This window comes from Microcaecilia unicolor, chromosome 11 (genome assembly GCF_901765095.1).
Source record: "Microcaecilia unicolor chromosome 11, aMicUni1.1, whole genome shotgun sequence".
In the NCBI taxonomy this organism is placed as follows: Eukaryota; Metazoa; Chordata; class Amphibia; order Gymnophiona; family Siphonopidae; genus Microcaecilia; species Microcaecilia unicolor.
In genome coordinates this window covers 167,622,461-167,641,853 of record NC_044041.1, presented here as the reverse complement: position 1 = coordinate 167,641,853, position 19,393 = coordinate 167,622,461, and the positions used below count along the sequence as shown (strand labels likewise).

Genomic DNA, 19,393 nt, shown 5'->3' with positions numbered 1-19,393 from the left:
CCGGGAACTCTCTGTGGCCATGGTCCCGCTTCCCTGCTCTGTGGGGATTGGTCTTGCCCACAGGCAGTCTCAGCTCCACCTCCTCAGCCCGCCTGCCTATGGTAGCGCTTCTTCCCAGCTGGCAGACTCTCAGCTCCTCCTCCTCAGCCTTCCTGCCTATGGCTGCGCTCCTTGCCAGTTGATCCCTCTCAGCTGTGATGATCCACACTATTTCAGGACACTGCTCCCCTGCCTCGGTACTTCGGCTTCTACTTCGGTAGGTTTTGCTTTGCACTTTGGTGTGTTTCTCTAGTACCCTTGTTGCTGACTACCTCGTTGCTGACTACAGCTTAAACCCAGATACTCTCTGCTTGCTGCCTGCCTCTGACCACTGCCTGAACCCGGATACTCTCTGCCTGCTGTCTGTCTCTGACTACTACCTGAACCCAGATACTCTCTGCATGCTGCCTGCCTCTGACTACTGCCTGAACCTGGATACTCTCTGCTTGCTGCCTGTCCCTGACTCCTGCCCATACCCGGTTTCTCTCTGCCTGCGGCCTTCTGACCCCTGCCTGCATCCGGAAGTCCTGTTGGCTGCCCACACCTGGGGGCTAAACCCTCGGAGAACGGCGGTCATCACAGGTGAAGCCTTGGGGTTGCTTGGCTGCCCAGCAGAGCGCAGGTTCAAGTTCTCGTCTCTGTGCTCTGCCTGGCACAAGGACTCACGAAGTCGACACGGTGACAGGAAAAAGGATCCTTGGGAAGAAATTCAGACAGTATGTTTCTAGACATTTAAACTAGAAGGCAGGGGTGACAAAAGGAAACGAGGGAATTCAGAAAGTCACCCCCAAAATAAACTTGATGGCAGAGGGAAAGGTCATATAAATACAGAAAAACACCTAAACTCTCTACGAGGATGGAAAGCAATGAACACAAATGCTCATAGTCTAGGTAAAAAGGTTCAAGACTTGCAAGCCCTGATGTTTGAAGAAAACTTGGATACTGTTGCTATTACAGAGACGTGGTTAAATGATTCCCATGAATGGGATGTGACTATACCAGGCTATAATCTTTTTAGAAAGGATAGAGAGGGCCGAAGGGGTGGAGGAGTGGCGCTGTATGTGAGAGACAATATCAGAGCGGCTGAAATGCGGGGCACCTGGGGAAAGGAAGAAGCTTTATGGATCGTCCTGGAAAGAGAAGATGGAACCTGTATCCACATGGGGGTTATCTACAGACCTCCAGCACAAACAGAGAAGCTAGACAAGGATCTGATAGAAGATATTCAAAAGATTAGTATGAAAGGGGAGGTGCTACTGTTGGGAAATTTCAACTTGTCTGATGTGGATTGGAACCATCTGCGGAATCGGAAAGAAGTAGGGAGATTGTGGATGCCTGTCAAAGTGCCTTGCTCAGACAAATGGTGACGGAACCCACGAGGGAAGGGTCGATGCTGGATCTAGTGCTCACGAATGGAGGAAGTGTTTCTAATATACGGGTGGGTGCCCACCTATGTAATAGTGATCGTCACACAATATGGTTTGATATAAGGGCGAAGGTGGAGTATGGACGCACAAAACTAAAAGTACTGGATTTCAGACGTACTGATTTTGATAAAATGAGGGAATACCTGAAAAAGGAGCTGTTGAAGTAGGAAGGCGAAGGAGAAGTGGAACATCAGTGGTCAAAGCTGAAGGCTGCTATAAATATGGCGACTGATCTTTATGTGAGGAAAGTAAACAAAACCAAAAGAAACAGGAAGCCTATATGGTTCTCCAACCAAGTAGCTGAAAAAATAAGAGCAAAAGAGGCTTTGTTCAAGAAATACAAAAGAACGCAAAGAGAGGATCACAGAAAAGATTATCGGATTAAACTCAAAGAAGCAAAGAGGGAAATACGGCTAGCGAAAGCGCGAGCAGAAGAAAAAAATGGCTAAAGATGTAAAGAGAGGTGAAAAGACCTTTTTTAGATATATTGGAGAAAGGAGAAAAGGTAGGAATGGAATTGCGAGACTGAAAGATAATGAGAATGGTTATGTGGCGAGTGAGGATAAAGCGAATGTGCTACACGACTTCTCTTCAGTATTCACAGAGGAAAATCCTGGAAAAGGACTGTGGTTGGCTGCCAATGGAATATCTGGGAATGGAGTGGATACTGCGCTGTTTACAGAAGAAAGAGTTTATAAACGGCTGGAGAATCTGAAGGTGGACAAAGCTTTGGGGCCAGATGGGATACATCCAAGGATACTGAGGGAACTCAGGGAGGTCCTGGCGGGATCTCTTAAAGATTTATTTAATAGATCTTTAGAGACGGGAGAGGTTCCACGAGATTGGAGACGAGCGGATGTGGTCCCTCTTCACAAAAGTGGAGACAGGGAAGAAGTGGGAAACTACAGACCGGTAAGTCTCACGTAGGTGGTAGGAAAAATAATGGAGTCGCTGCTGAAAGAAAGGATAGTTAACTTTATAGAAACTGACGGGTTACAGGACCTGAGGCAACATGGCTTTACCAAAGGAAAATCCTGCCAAACGAATCTCATTGACTTCTTTGACTGTGTGACAAAAGAAATGGATAAAGGCCATGCACTAGATGTAATCTACTTGGATTTCAGCAAAGCCTTTGATACGGTCCCCCACAGAAGACTTGTGAATAAGCTGAAAGGGTTGAACTTAGGACCGAAAGTGGTGAACTGGATAAGAAACTGGTTGACCGACAGGTGGCAGAGGGTGGTGGTAAATGGAATCCGCTTGGAGGAAAAAAGGTGAGCAGTGGAGTTCCTCAGGGGTCGATGCTGGGGCCTATTCTGTTTAACATATTTTTTCACTCGTGGACCCTTTACAAAGGTGTGGTAGGCTCTGCGCATGTGCAGCTTGCACAAAAATGAGACTACCACCAGGCTAGTGTGCCCTCCTGGCAATAATTTTGGATTTGGCACGTCTATACCGGCAGGATAAATTATTTTTTTATTTCCTACCGCGACCTGTGTTTCCGGCGTTAATTGGCAGTTGCTGCGCACCGACCATCAACACGCATGTAGCATGTGAACCCTTACCACTAGTTCAATCGGTGGCGTAAAGGGCTCAGACTGTAAATAAGCGTGCACTGGTTTCAATTTTACTTCAGGTGCTTTTCCCAGCCCATGAAAAAAAGTCCTTTTTCCCCAGACGCGGTAAAAACTGGCACGGTGCGCGCCAAAAACACGCTCCCACACTACTGCAAAGCATGTTTTGCCACGGCTTAGTAAAAAGACCCCCCCCCCCCCCCAAATGAATAATCTCTGGAACTCTGGGTTTAAAAAAGGTTTGGATAAGTTTCTGGAGGAAAAGTCCATGGTCTGCTATTGAAAGAGACATGGGGGAAGCCACTGCTTGCCCTGGGATTGGTAGCATGGAATTTTGCTTCTAACTGGGTTTCTGCCAAGTACTGGTGACCTGGATTGGCCACTGTTTGAAACAGGATACTGGGCTAGATGGACCATTGATCTGACCAAGTATGGCTATTTTTATGCTCATATGACACCCCTAATGGAGGTATCTTGTGGAACAATGTTTTTTTCACGGGGGTGGGGGGGAACTAGCTTTAGAAAGGTAAGACAAAATAGCATGCATTGATAAATGATACTAATGTAATAAACCTCTCTCACCACAACTAAATAACCTAACAGAGGATCCTGTTTGTCTGCAGCACATCCAGGAATAAGAGAAACAAATTCTGCCCTCTCTATGTAAATTCAGTCTTGATTATAAGAAACTGCAGTGGAAATTTGTCTGCCAGGTTACGCAGATCTATTCTCCTTGCCTTCATGTCCTCTAGACAGTCTATATTCAAATTTTTGTTTCTATGGTCCACTGTAAAAAACAATATACTGTGACAACTCCTCATCCTAATTCTGCTCATGTGGTTCAGAATCACTCTTTCAGTACCTCTGAATGGTGCATGGCTTCCAGATAAGGAGATCCTCAGAAATAGCACAGGAAAAGGGCACAGCACAGTTCAAAGAGCAGATGCAAGACAAGACTGTGCAACCCAGAGGACCGCAGCACTGTGCAACGGGTGACAAGTTAAGACTTAGGCCCAGATGCACAAAACCTAACGAGCCCACAGCCAGTTTAAAACGCAAGTAGTTCACCCTGGGCATGCACTAAGGGCATTTTCCCTGCCACGGTAGCAGGCAACGAAAACGGAATGCAAATGTTTGAAAAGCTATTATAATCAGCTGCAGTACCGTTGCAGCCCATTATAATCAGATGCACTACCGTTTTTCCGATTCCCTTACCGTAGGAACCCTAACGAGATGTCTGACCTCTTGTTAGGGCTCCTGTGAGGGAATCGGAAAGGAAAAGGGCCCCCAAAAAAGGTAAAAAAGAAAAAAGCAGGGAGCGCATGTGAGGGGCGTCCTTTAAGGACGTACTCTCCCTGCGCTTCTGAGAGATGTCTTTTTTTTTCGCAGTTTTTTGTTCTGTCGGCGCTCGTGTTTTTTTTCCCCTTCTTGAGAGTCTTCGCCGCGCCACTTACCCCTCCACAGCGAAATTTTTCTATTTTCCTGGTTGCCGGAGAATCGGGACGTCCCTTTAGATTAGGCTCCTCTTCCTGGTCTCTTCAGCCAATCAGAGCGCGTTTCGCATCGGGACGTCCCTTTAGATTAGGCTCCTCTTCCTGGTCTCTTCAGCCAATCAGAGCGCGTTTCGCTGACAACAGCCAGCTAAGCCCGCTTTGATTGGCTGAAGAGACCAGGAAGAGGAGCCTAATCTAAAGGGACGTCCCGATTCTCCGACTCAGGTACCGAAGGACTAGAGAATGCAAGTGAGCTACAACGAGTAGCTCATTTGCATTCCCTATCGTTGATGCATTCCCGTTCCCTACCGATTCGCTATGGAATCGGTAGGGAACGGGAATTACCAATGTCTTTCATGCATCTGGGCCTTAATTTTTTAAACATATTTTGCTTTGCATAAAGCGAGCGTGTTGCTGAGGCTTGATCTGTCTGTCTGTCTGTCTGCCTGCACACACAAGACAGATCAGAAGGACAGCAGTAGGACTAGCCCAAATATATCTGATGCCCTAAGCAAAATTCAGTGGTATCCCCCCCACCCAATCTAGTATCTCTCCTTCTCTTGCCTCCCCTCCCTCTGTCAAATATCTGCCCCTACCTGGTGGCTAGCGGGGATGCCCGAGCCCTACCAGCTGAGGTGGACTGCTGCCTGAGCCCCCTCCTGTGCTGCCTGAGAAGTTGGTGACATGCTTCAGCAGCATGAACAGAGCATGCATGGGAATGCTGGCATCAGTGGCTGAATCATGCCACAAATTTCTTCGCTGCTCAGGCAGCATGGGAGAGGGCTTGGACAGCAGACCATTTCAGCTGCAGGGGCTTGGGCATTTGCACCAGCAAAGATAGGATTTAATGCTGCCAGTAGTGAGGATGGGGGAGGGGAAAGAAGAAATGAGAGGAAATACATGGCCCCTCAGTCCATCCTTGGCCCCCCCCCCCCCCCCCACTAAAAATGGACTTCTGCCTACATCCTTGTTCCAGACTCCATTTTTCTAGGATTCTATTCTTCCATTCACATGCAATGAACTGGATGGACTTATGGGGGAGGGAGGGAGAGAGAGAGAGAGAGCAAGAGATGAAGCATTATTGAAGAGTAGCTCCACATGGACTCAATAAAGCTTCCTAACCTTGTCTTGGGGACCCCATAACCAGCTAGATTTTCAGTACATCCATAACAAATATGCATGAGATACATATGCACACTTATGCATATGTAAAGGGGGTGTCCCACTTGACATTTCGCCCATTAGATTGTAAGCTCTTTTGAGCAGGGATTGTCCTTTTTGTTAAACTGTACAGCGCTGCGTAACCCTAGTAGCACTCTAGAAATGTGAAGTAGTAGTAGTGTCCCAATTGCAGAGTGGTCCATTCACACCCCAGCCCCCCCCCCCCCCCCCCCCCATGGAACAGTTATATCTCCCAGTCCTCGCTCTTTTTCGCTCCATAGACACACACTCTTATCCACGGGAGCAGGTTCTCTCCAGGAGGAAGGGATTTCCCTTCCAGGCCCTGGTGCAGAGGTCCCTTCAAATTAGGGTTGCCAACTTTTTGAAAGAGAAAAACCTGCCACTTACTGCCACCCATGTCCTGTGCCTAACAACTGCAATGAGAGCAGCAGTGCAGGCTTCAGCATCTGCAGGCCACATTAAGTGCCTGGGGAGGACGCATACAGAGGTTGCCTTCTTCAGCCCCCATTAAGCCACGATCCCCTCCTCGTCTCCTTAGATGTTCCTCCACATGATCCCAAACCCCCAAAATATATTATACGTTCACATAACCCCCATCTCCCTCCCCAACAAAGGGTGCAGAGTAGAGCTAGGACATTTCCCCATAAAACTTCCCATACAAAACAATGTCTGCTTCTAGCATAACAATTTGTGTTTGGCATTTTTAAACCACATTTCTATGCAGTTGCACAGATTCAAATGTTTGGGGGGAGGGGGAGGAAGGAATTACCCCCTCCCCAGTTCAGCTGAAGGACCATCCCATTCAAGCTGCAATCTTTTGTCCATGGGAGGCAATCGAGCTTAGCAGCCTAGTTAATAATTTAAGTTTCCAGATCTCAAAATGTTAAGTAACACTTTAAGAGAAGCCGGTGAATAAGGAGGCAGCCAGTGATGTCATAGACACACACGTCTCCCTTTATAAGCAACAAAAAGTAGCAACATTGTACATATTATTCATGCCTTGATACATATACATATCAGGAATAGTAGTAGCACAAGCTAGAATGAAAAGGAAGATCATTCCTCTCCCCAACACCATTACTTTCTTCTGTTTCATTCTTTATTTGTATTCCAACAGACCCAAGTAACACAGGTTAAAAAAAAACAATAAAATAAAAGAAACACATCCTTATCTCAATAGGCACATAAGGGGTCATTTTATAAGAAGCTGTGTAGATTTAGGCAGCAACTACCCAAGTAAAAGCTGGTTTTTCTAGTCATTTCCATGCCTAAGTGAACACATATATGTGAAATGATCATATTCGGGCTATGTGCCAAAGAGCCAGACCAAAACCAGGATCTATGGTTTATGCCGAACCTGAATTTGTGACCAAAATTGGTTGCTCAGTTTCAGGAGAAACTGAAGCCCAAAATGAAACTACCCCCCTGGACATGGACACAGACCTGGCAGCAGTTCCCCCCTCCCAAGCCCCCCCCCCCCCAGCAGCAACTCCCCCCCCCCCTCTCCTGAGCACCCCACTAGCAGCAGATCCTCCCTTGAACCCTCCATGGCAGCCCCTTCCTCAGCCTACCTTTTCGTTGGTGGGTAGTGGGTGCAGAAGTGTCCCTACTTGTCCTGCTCCTGCCCATGCTTGGCCCAGAAAATGGAAGTCCCACTGCCGCTGGAAGTCCCGGAAAACATACTGAGCCAAATTGACAAGTTAAAGAGTGATAAATCACCTGGACCAGATGGTATACACCCCAGGGTACTGAAAAAACTCAAACATGAAATTACTGATATACTGTTAGTGATCTGTAACCTGTCGTTAAAATCATCTGTAGTACCTGAAGAATGGATAGTGGCCAATATAATGCCGATTTTTATAAAGGGTTCTGGGGTGATCCGGGAAATTACAGACCGGTAAACCTGACATCAGTGCCGAGCAAGATAGTGGAACACGTAGACAAACATGGTTTCATGGGACAGAGTCAGCATGGGTTCAGCCATGGGAAGTCTTGCCTCATCCATTTGCTTCATTTCTCCAGTAGGAGAGCAGCAATTTAAAGCAGCTCGCAAAGTGGTGTGGGGTCTTTCAGTAAGGGCCCATGCTACAGCCCTATTGTGTCCTGCCCCATTCCAACAGGAAATCTGCACCAGATGGTATGGGGTACAGCAGAACCTGAGCATGGGTGTGTGCTAAAGGTCCACTACTGCACTCAGTCTCATTACAGCTTTGGACCTGGCCTGGGAAGCAGTAGGTTGGTAGCAGCAAGAGGAAGGGGAGGTGAGATGAGATTAGATGATGGATTGACAAGATAGGGAAAGGGAAATGAGATGTTACACACTTTAGGGAGGATGTTATGATGGGGTAGGTAGGGGAATGGGACATGCTGGCCATTTGGGGCTAAAAGATAGGAACAGGGAAGAAAAGGAAAAGGGAGCTGCTCCACTATCTGGGGGTAGCCCCTTGGACTGCCTGAAGGATACTTAGGGAATCAGATATCCTTAAAACTGGCCCTGCTTGCACTAGTCTACTACCACTAATCATTTCTATAGAGCAGACACTGTCCGTATACATTATATGCAGGTACTTTCTCTCTCCCTAGTAGGCTTGTACCTGGGGCAATGGAGGGTTAAGGGGTCCTTTTACTTTTAGATACATAAATGGATTATTCTGTTTTGAGCATTTTTCAAGGGCAAGTGGTTTTATAATTCAAAATAAAAATTAATATTTTGTTTCATGCAGATCTCTTTTGTTTAAACATAACTAAATGGGTTATAAGCCCCTAATGCAGTCCATTGGCTTTCTTATATTTTGTTCTTGTGATGACTTATACTGTCAACTGAAGTGGCCAAATATAATTAGGCAGTTGCTATTTGTATTATTGGAGGAAAAAGCCTCTGTATTCCCGATTCAGAACATCATAACGTCTGTTAGACCGGGGTGGAATCTTCATCGGCTGAAAAACCTCCAACAGACGTTATGATGTTCTGAATCGGGAATACAGAGGCTTTTTCCTCCAATAATACAAATAGCAACTGCCTAATTATATTTGGCCACTTCAGTTGGTGGAATAGCATTTGTTTCGAATCATTGTGGCAGCATCCAATTTTTTAATAAAGTTATGACTTATACTGTGCCAAAACTGAAAACTCTTATCTTTATCTGGTTGACAATAAAAGGAGCTCATTGTGAACACTATCCACCCTAAAAGGTCGTTTTGTGGTTGTACATGAAGAATTGTGATATTAAATAAATGTGTATGTTTGTGTCCCTAGTTATGCATCCAAAGTTTATATAATTCTTTTAAGAAATCCAGTGAATCATTTAACTTATTAGTGGAACATAACCACAGAGGCATGTTATGGTCACATTTTCAATATGGTAATACTAGGTCCTAGCTAATGAACAGGTTATTTTGAGTTAGTCTTTATTGGACCAAACTTGCTTTTCTTGTGCCATCTCTATCCAGCAGGTAGGCAGTGTCTTAAAAGGTGGAGGATAAAGTATATATATATATTTTACATTTAAATTACACATTATCTGAAGCAAAAAGGTTTGGCTCACACATTCAGACAATAGTAGCCCCCGTTCACAATCTGGTAATTGTCATATGTTCTTTGTTTAGGTTTCCTTCACAGCCCTTTCTTTGACAGTGTTGGATTTCTACTGTTCGACGTAAAGATGTGAACAATTACAAGAGGACCTTACGAGCCTGGGAGACTGGGCGTCTAAATGGCAGGTGACGTTTAATGTGAGCGTCCAAAGTAATATATATGGAAAAGAGGAACCCGAACTATAGCTACGTAATGCAAGGTTCCATGTTAGGAGTCACCGATCAAGAAAGGGATCTTGGCGTCGTTGTTGATGATGCATTGAAACCTTTTGCTCAGTGTGCTGCGGCGGCTAAGAAAGCAAATAGAATGTTAAGTATTATTAGGAAAGGAATGGAAAACAAAAGTGAGGATGTTATAATGCCTTTGTATCACTCCATAGTGTGACCGCACCTCGAATATTGTGTTCAATTCTGGTTACCGCATCTCAAAAAAGATGGAGAGGCATATTTTCAAAGCACTTTGGGAGGCTAAGTTCCATAGGTTTCTATGGAACTTTGGGAGGCTAAGTGCTTTGAAAATGAGCCTCATAGTGGAATTAGAAAAGGTACAGAAAAGGGTGATGAAAATGATAAAGGGGATGGGACGACTTCACTGTGAGGGAAGGCTGAAGCTTCTAGGGCTCTTCAGCTTGGAGAAGAGACGGCTAAGGGGAGATATGATAGAGATCTATAAAATAATGAGTGGAGTGGAACAGGTAGATGTGAATAATTTGTTTACTCTTTCCAAAAATACTAGGACTAGGGGGGCATTCGATGAAGCTACAAAGTAGTACATTTAATACGAATAGGAGAAAATGTTTCTTCACTCAACGTGTAATTAAACAATGGAATTCGTTGTCAGATAATGTGGTAAAGACGGTTAGCTTAGCGGGGTTTAAAAAAGGTCTGGGAGGCTTCCTAAAGGATAAGTCCACAGAACATTATTAAATTGACTTGAAGTAAATCTACTGCTTATTTCTGGGATAAGCAGCATAAAATGTATAGAACTATTTCTTGATCTTACCAGGTATTTGTGATCTGGATTGGCCACTGTTGAAAACAGGATGCTGGGCTTGATGGACCTTTGGTCTGTCCCAGTGTGGCAATAATTATGTACTTAAGATTTTGTCCCTTCACATACTCCAGTTTTGTGCTCAAAGCACTTCAGGGAAGAGGACTTTGACAGAAGCAGCTTTTTAGTTTTTGTGAAGGTTCTGTGCCGAGCATAGTTGATGCTTTTCCATCTTATCTTCAAATAGTGCAAAAGACCCGAAACCTCCAAAGTTACGATCATCAAATACACCATCCAATCCTGATAACAAAATACACTTGCCACTTCCTGAACCTGCCACTTCAGAGACAGTTCTGTTAAATAATCCAGATACATGCCAATCATCTAACACACCATCCATACCAAATCCTGATAATGAAATACAGTTGCCACTTCCTGAACCTGCTACTACAGAGATATATTTAGGGCATATGCCTCAAACATAGATTGTACAATACATGGTATTGCTTGTTAAATCCAAAATGCAAAACCTAAGGGTGGTTAAACAATGTTGTTTATGCCTTTACTTGTTTTGAAATGCTTTGGGTCCTACTGATCTATTTAGATTTTGCTCGCACCTTTTTCAGTAGTAGCTCAAGGTGAATTACATTCAGGTACTCTGGATAATTCTCTGTCCCAGGAGGGCTCACAATCTAAGTTTGTATCTGAGGCAATGGAGGGTTAAGTGACTTGCCCAAGATCACAAGGAGCAGCAGTGGGATTTGAACCGGCCAACAGTGCTCTAACCACTAGGCCACTCCTCCACAGCACTCCTCCACTCCAGAATAGTTAAGCTCTAGAACTCATTGCCAGAGGATTTATTTATTTATTGCATTTGTATCCCATATTTTCCCACCTCTTTGCAGGCTCAATGTGGCTATCAATACATCATGAATGGTGGAATTATATGGTAAAAGTTTAGTCTATACATCTGTTTTGTTATTTTGGTGGATGGAAACAGTCAAGTGGGCTTATAGGAAGGGAGGGGAAGGGCTCTTGGGATATGTGCTCTCTAAAAGTTTTAATTTTGCTATGGTGGTTTACTGTTTTTTTTCTTGTTCTGTATGAAGCTTATCAGCCAACATGTTGTGCTTTTATGTTTAAACAATTTTTATTAAACATCAATAAAATAATACAACCATAATCTTGTACAAATTGTTAATTTTTGTTTCCCAATACAATACCCCCCCCACCCAACATACTTATGTTCCATCAGTTTTATGAAAAACGGTATACACTTTTATCAATAGTATATAGTGTAATCAGTACAGCCAATCCTTAAGTCCCATCATATTCAAACAACAACCAATTTGAACCTTCTACTTTCAACTTACTTTGTTAGGTCTTTCATCTCAACATGTTGTGCTTTTAATAAAGATGATTAAAACATAAAAAATATGTTTTGGATGGTAACGAATTCTATTATTCTGTCTCACTGTATTTCCAGGTTTAGCACAGTATAAGTCATCACAAGAACAAAATATAAGAAAACCAATGGACTGCATTAGAGGCTTATTGCCCATCTAGTTACATTTAAACAAAAGAGAATCTGCATGAAACATAATATTTATTTTTATTTTGAATTATAAAACCACTTGTTCCTGAAACAAGTTCAAAACAGAATAATCAATTTGTGTATCTAAAAGGTAAACGTCTACAAAACAGATGAAGATGTGATTCCATGTGCCCCAATGACAGTTTAATTTTACTTCCATTATAATTTTAATATATTCCATCATCTTTATAACACCAAACTTCCCAAGGCAGATTACAATAGTTAAGATGAACCCATCAGGAAACAGGCTATCTTTACTGAAATTTGGCCATCTGTATTGTATAGAACAGTGAAGAAAAAATAGCACAAACTACAGAGTTTATAATTGCAGTTCCTACAAGCTACAATAATTTTTGAAGCTATTTTAGTGATATTCAATTGTTATTTCATGATATTTAAATCTAGATATGGGAAACTTTAAAATAAATTGAAAAGATGTTCAATAAGTAAAAAAAAAAAAATAAAAGAAATATTTTGTCCTTCACCTTTTAAGGCATTGCCTATCCAACTGAAACAGCTTTAGACATATTACAGATGGAGCAGGCAAGGCAGTCCCTTTATTTCTAATAATCTTTTGCTATTGTTTTCAATAGCGTTTGCCTTTGTTTTTACCACAGCAAGCTCCGACTACTGGCTTCAGCGCATACAATGGAAGCTCACTTCTTCATCTCCTGTCTATTAAACCCCCTTGTATTACATTATTCAATAACCTCGTACCGCCGCCTGCTCTCAAGTCTCAATCTAACCTCCTTGGACGAGACACATGACCTAACCCTTCTCCCGCCCACCCCCTCCTCTCCGTCCATCTACTCCCCTCTTCCCCCTCCCATACAGGTTGTCGACCAACCACCTGCTGCGTTGGGAGGCGGCCGTGGGAGGAAGCTGAGTAGCTCTTACTGCGCCTGCGCGCCGCCCTCTTTGTTTCCGGAAGCTGTCGTGAAAAGTTTTGCGGGAAGCGGGCGCACGGGTTTTAGAAGTTTCCCCGCCCGCCATTTGTAAGCCGGGGTCGAAGGACGAAGCTGCTGGCGTACAGTGGTCACGCGCTGAACATGACGTAGAAATATAACAGGAGTAAAAGGCTCGGTGTGGTTGCAGGTGGTGTCGGAAGATGGCGAGCACGAGTGGCAGGTCCGGTGAAGTGATCCACCTGAACGTGGGCGGCAAGAGGTGGGTGAGCGACGTGTTCTCCTGCTTGGTCACGTGACGTCACGCAGCCTTTTGCCCGTAGCATTTTGGAACTTGTAGTCCGCTTAGGTACAGCATCTCTGTGCTTCATTAGGGCAGGGCCACAGGTAGTTCCGGTCTTCAGTAGTGCCACCGTGAGATATTGAATACTTAGTTCCTAACCCTCTTCTAGTGCTCCTCCAGCCAGTAGGGTTTCATGGAGTTGACAAGTTACCCAGCTCCAGGAAGGACCTTGTAAGCCAGTCCTGGATTTCTGTCAGTCCCATCACGGTGCTTTGTCGGATTTGCAGTACTGATGTCAGTGGGTAGAATCAAGGACTGCAAATACCACACTGCTTTGGGACCTAAGTTTAAAACCAAGAGTGGTGAAAAAGTCTTCCTTCTGGAATTGAGTAACTTACCTTGAGGGGCATAATCGAATGCGAACGCCCATCTCCGAGAATGGGTACGTAAAGGGCCGGGACAAACCGTATTTTCAAAAAAAAAATGGGCGTCCATCTTTTTTCCGATAATACGGTTTGTGCCCGGCAAATGTATCGGATTTGTGCGGATTTGAGCTGGGCGGTTTCGTTTTTCATCGATAATGGAAACCGAAGGCGCCCAGCTCAAAAACGACCAAATCCAAGGCATTGGTTCGTGGGAGGGGCCAAGGTTCGTAGTGCACTGGTCCCCCTTACATGCCAGGACACCAACGGGGCACCCTAGGGGGCACTTGTAACAATTTAAAATAAACAGTTCACTACCTCTGAAGTCCATAGTTCCCTTCCTTTGGGTGCTGAGCCCCCCCAAAACCCAGTGCCCACAACTCTACACCATTATCATAGTCCTTATGGCTGAAGGGGGGCACCTAGATGTGGGTACAGTGGGTTTTGGGGGCGGTTTGGAGCGCTCCCATTTACCACCACAAGTGTGACAGGGGGGGTGGGGTGGGCCTGGGGCCACCTGGCTGAAGTCCATTGCACCCACTAACTACTGCTCCAGGGACCTACATACTGCTGTGATGGAGCTTTAGGTATGACATTTGAGGCTGGCATACAGGCTGGGAAAAAAAAGTTGTTAAAGTTGTTTTTTTTTGGGTGGGAGGCGGTTAGTGACCACTGGGGGAGTCAGGGGTGGTCATCCTGAATTCCCTCCGGTGGTCATCTGGTCATTTAGGGCACTTTTTTGGGACTCATTCGTGAAAAAAAAGGGTCCGAAAAAAGTGACCCAAATTCGCCCTAAAAACGCCTTTCTTTTTTCAATTATCGTCCGAGGACGGCCATCTCTCCTCGGCCGATAAACATGCCCTAGTCCCGCCTTCACCACGCCTCCGACATGCCCCCGTCAACTTTGGCCGTTTCCGCTACAGATTGCAGTTGAAGACGCCCAAAATCGGCATTCGATTATACCCATCTCCCGATTTGGGTCAAAATATGGGCGTCTTTCTCTTTCGAAAATAAGCTGGCTTATGTCCTTTCATAAGAAACAGCACAGTTGGACTGGGTTTGAATAGTACAAAATCAGGTAGAGCATAGTAATTTATTATGTGCTTTCCAATTGTTTTGTGTAGTTTTAGAATTTTCTTTAAGTACTCTGAAGCCAGTGTAATAAAGTATAACACAGCTTCTGGCCCTTCATGTCTCCTAGCTTTTTCAAATTCCTCTGTTTTCTGCAGCATGGGAAATACGCACGCCACATGAAATAGACTCTCCATGGAAAGCTTTAAAAGACAAAAACAAAATTTTGAACTGTAACCTGGTCTCCATTGATAACCAGTGCAGTTGCAACTTAATGGGGGAAATAGAATTATATTAGCTGAAAAAATAACTACATTTTGCACCCTCTATAGCTTCAGTTTTAGAGCTTTTGTGCAACCAGTGTAGATGGAATTGCAATAATCCAATAATGCCAGTATTGACTGTACCATTAAATGAAAGACAGCTGGTTCAAAATATTTACGGATAACTCGTAGCTTCTTGAGTAAGAAAAAAGATTTACTAACCACATTATTAGCCTGAATATTAAAAGAAAGCTGAGCATCACCTAACACTCTCAAAACTGAATTTGATGTTCAAGTCAAAATTATCAACCTTAACAATGCAGAAAGGGCAGAGAATCAGTCCAAAGGAACTTAGTTTTTTCTTTATTTAACTTCAGTCTAATTGAACGTGGACCAAACCTGGTTAAAATTCGCCCTCCTTGCCGTCGATGCAGTTGCACAGGCGATCAGCAGATTCTCCAACACTCATAAACTAGATACCTGTCCCAACTACCTAATGAAATCCGCCCCTGACCGCTTCATAGCAGACCTCACATCTCACCTAAACTACATTCTTCAGCAAGGTCTCTTCCCTAAGGAAAATGGCAATATCCTACTCACTCTGATATCAAAAGACACCAAGAAAAAAACAAATGGAATCACTAACTTCCGTCCAGTAGCATCCATTCTGTTGTCAGTCAAACTGATGGAAAGCATGGTAGCCAAACAACTTACAGATTATATAAACAAATTCTCAATATTACACGAATCACAGTCAGGTTTTCGCCCCCTTCACAGCACAGAAACAGTACTACTCACTCTCCTAGCCAAATTCAAGCAGGAAATAGCAATAGGCAAAAACATCCTCCTTCTCCAATTCGACATGTCTAGTGCATTCGACATGGTAAACCATAATATATTAATAAGATTACTAGATAAGTTCGGAATTGGTGAAAATATACTTAGCTGGATCAAGGGTTTCCTAACCACAAGAACATATCAAGTAAAATCAAACTGAAACATATCATCACCGTGGAAAGCAGACTGTGGAGTACCACAAGGATCACCGCTATCACCGATCCTCTTCAACCTAATGATGACCCCACTAGCCAAGTCCTTATCCAACCAAGACCTTAACCCTTTCATCTATGCAGACGATGTCACAATATTCATTCCTTACAAATCTAAACTGACAGAAATCACCAACGAAATCAAGATCAGCTTGAACATCATGGACTCTTGGGCAAATGCATTTCAACTAAAACTAAGCAAAGAAAAAACACACTGTCTCATCCGCTCATCCCTACACAGTGCGGATAACCCCACAATTATCAACACCCCAGTTTATACCCTCCCTATCTCAGACAGCCTGAAAATCCTCAGCGTTACAATGGACCGCAACTTAACACTAGAGAGCCAAGTGACATCCACAACAAAGAAAATGTTCCACTCAATGTGGAAACTCAAACACGTGAAACAATTCTTCCCGAGGGGAACATTTCGCAACCTGATACAATCAATGGTACTAAGCCATGTAGACTACTGCAATGGAATTTATGCGGGATGCAAAGAACAAACCTTAAAGAAACTTCAGACCGCTCAAAACACGGCAGCTAGGCTTATCTTCAGAAAAACGCGATTTGAAAGTGCAAAACCCCTTCGCGAAAAACTACACTGGCTCCCAATCAAAGAACGCATTGCTTTCAAAATCTGCACTCTGGTTCACAAAATTATCTACGGTGAAACTCCGGGATACATGACAGACTTGATTGACCTACCAACTAGAAACACATCCGAATCAATACGAACATACCTAAATCTGCACTACCCAAGCTGCAAAGGACTCAAATACAAATCAACTTATGCGTCCAGTTTTTCCTACATAAGCACACAACTGTGGAATGCATTACCAAAAGCCTTGAAAACTACGAACGACCAGCTAAACTTCCGGAAAACACTTAAAATTAACCTGTTTAAAAAGGCATACCCTACCGATCCAACATAAATGCCTGATCTCGGCAACACAACAAAACTAAAGAACGTAATGGACATAACATAACTCTTCTGTTGTTCGATTCCCAAGTGTGGCTATGCCGCATGAACTTTATCTTACCACAGCATCACTTTGTATTTGTTTACACCGGAGTCTGTAACACCTCTCCAGTACTATGTAAGCCACATTGAGCCTACAAATAGGTGGGAAAATGTGGGATATAAATGTAACGAATAAAAAAAAAAACCAACAAAAATATTGTGATGTCCACATATGTATAAAACTGCAATTTAAGTAATTCCAAATATTTTATTAAAAGTTGCCTCGGCATATTAAACACCAAGAGTGAAAGGGGAGACCCCTGAGGCCTTCCACATACAGCATCCCATGAGTCAGAAAGTACACTGTGCATGATCACCTTATACAATCTGTTTAGAAATTCTTGAAACTAAGATAAAACAAAACCTTGAATCCCTAACGAATCAAGGAGAGAAAGCAAGACCCCATGATCCACCAGGTCAAAATTGCTGGTCAGGTCAAATTGAACTATAATAGAACTCTGACCTTGACTTAATAGCCTTTGCCAGATGTAACCAGGGAGCAGACCACGGTCTTGGTGCTAAAACCCCGATGAAATCCTGATTGGGACCCATGCAACAATTGAAAATTGTCCAGGAAAAAAAATCCAGCTTTTCAGTTTCCATCCCTCCATCACTTTAACAAGTAGAGGAATGGATGCCACTGGTCTATAATTTACCAACTCTCGAACACTGCGTCTAGGATTCTTTAATATTTGAGTCAAAACAATACTACCTCGTAATATCAAGCCATTGGGATGTAGGAGGAGCCAGCATTCTTAGTAGACTGGTCACATTGACATCCCAGCAGAGCAGTGGTACACCCTAGGGGGCACTGCAGTGGACTTCACCTGAAAGATCCCAGATACATATCTAACCTTTACCTCCCCCCCCCCTTATACTGTTTGGTGAGCCCTCCAAAACCCACCAAAACTGTACCCAACTGTACACCACTACAATAGCCCTTATGCCTGCAAGTGTCAGCTCTAGGTACAGTAGGTTTTTGGTGGGTTTTGGAGGGCTCACACTTTCCACCACAAATATAACAGTTAGAGTGGGTTATGGGCCCGGATTCCCTTCTTTACAGTTTTCTGCAGCAACCACTAGGCTACTCCAGGGACCTGCTTGCTTCTGTAATAGGACTAGCTTTAACATCTGACGCTGTCATAGAGCCTGGTATGTGCTGTTTCTTTCACATCTTTGGGGGGTGGGAGGGAGGCAATGACCACTGGGGAAGTAAGGGGGGGGGGGGTCATGTCTTAATCCTTCCAGTGGTCATTTGGGGCACCTTTTAGTGACTTAGTCATTATTAAAACAGGTCTATCCCAAAACGTCTAGGTTTTAGCCCTGGACATTTTTGCTTTGTTCCATTATGGCAGAAAAATGTCCAAGTGTTAGGAATGCCCAGATCCCGCCTCTGACGTTTCCCCTTGTGATTTGTATGCACTGTCGATGAACTGCATAGAAAAAAACTCTTAAAAATGTGTTTTTGAAAATAGCGATTTGGATGTTTTACTGTTTTGAAAACGAGCCCCCTAATGAAATTTAAAAGTATAAAGGCCCTATTTACTAAGGCGTGCGAGCGTTTTTAGCGCACGCTAACGCTAGAGACACCCCTATATTCCTAATTGTTAGCATGCCTGTAGCATGGCTTAGTAAACAGGGCCCTTAAATGCCTTAGTTTTATACTAAAAAAGAAATATTTTATGTGCAAACTGAGTTGTACATAGTTCATTTTATATGTTAAAAATAGTACAGCAAGTTTATTATTATTCTACAATAATTAAAGTGTGTGTATTAATTTTTTCCCAAATGTATATATATTTTTTCTGATCCCTTTAACATTTCCAGAAGTGTTCCATTTCTGTGCCCATCCCCTGGTATGCACTCCTTGAGCGATATTTGTCTGTTTTCTAGAGATGGACTTTAAACTGCAGCCTTTTCTTGTTTGTATGCATTTAGCAAAGGGAAATCACACTTTGCTAATCTGTTAGAAATCCTTGAAAGTATGAATAAACATGCAGATAAAGGTGAGACAGTTGACATAAGCATCTCCACATGCAAGTAGGATATGTGTAGATCACCGAGTTGTAGAGATTATAAAGGAGCATTGCTTAGGTGGACCAAAAATCTACCTGTATGTTCCCCTTACATAGGGAAAGCACATCTACAGGGTGAGGCAAGAAACAAGTAACCTCCTAGAGTTTTTTTTACCATTTTCTCAGCAATCACTTTGAATTTCAACGAGAAATTTTACGTACTTTAGTCATCATGCTTATGTATTATTATTAAATAGCATTTAATTACAGTACAGTCTCAATTATCCAACCTTCGCTAATCCAACCACCCTGCATATGACAGACCCCCTCCCAATGACATCATCACGTTGCTGTTAAGAACTTCGCAGGTTCTCTTCCTGTTTTTCACACACTGTAGTTTAGTGTTAATAAACAATACTGTATTTTAAATAAAGGGACCCTATGCCTGTTCTGTATGCATAAAG

At 43.4% G+C, this 19,393-nt stretch overlaps 1 protein-coding gene across 1 annotated transcript in view; it reads left to right on the top strand.

Annotated features, from left to right (window-relative positions):
- The first annotated feature begins 12,810 nt into the window (after window positions 1-12,810).
- The window catches only part of SHKBP1 (SH3KBP1 binding protein 1), an 82,355-nt gene continuing 75,772 nt past the window's right edge, over window positions 12,811-19,393 (top strand). Inside the window, exon 1 of the mRNA XM_030218298.1 lies at window positions 12,811-13,064. Within this exon, the coding sequence (XP_030074158.1) occupies window positions 13,006-13,064 (59 nt within the window). The 5' untranslated portion in view covers window positions 12,811-13,005. The remainder of the gene's footprint in view (window positions 13,065-19,393) is intronic.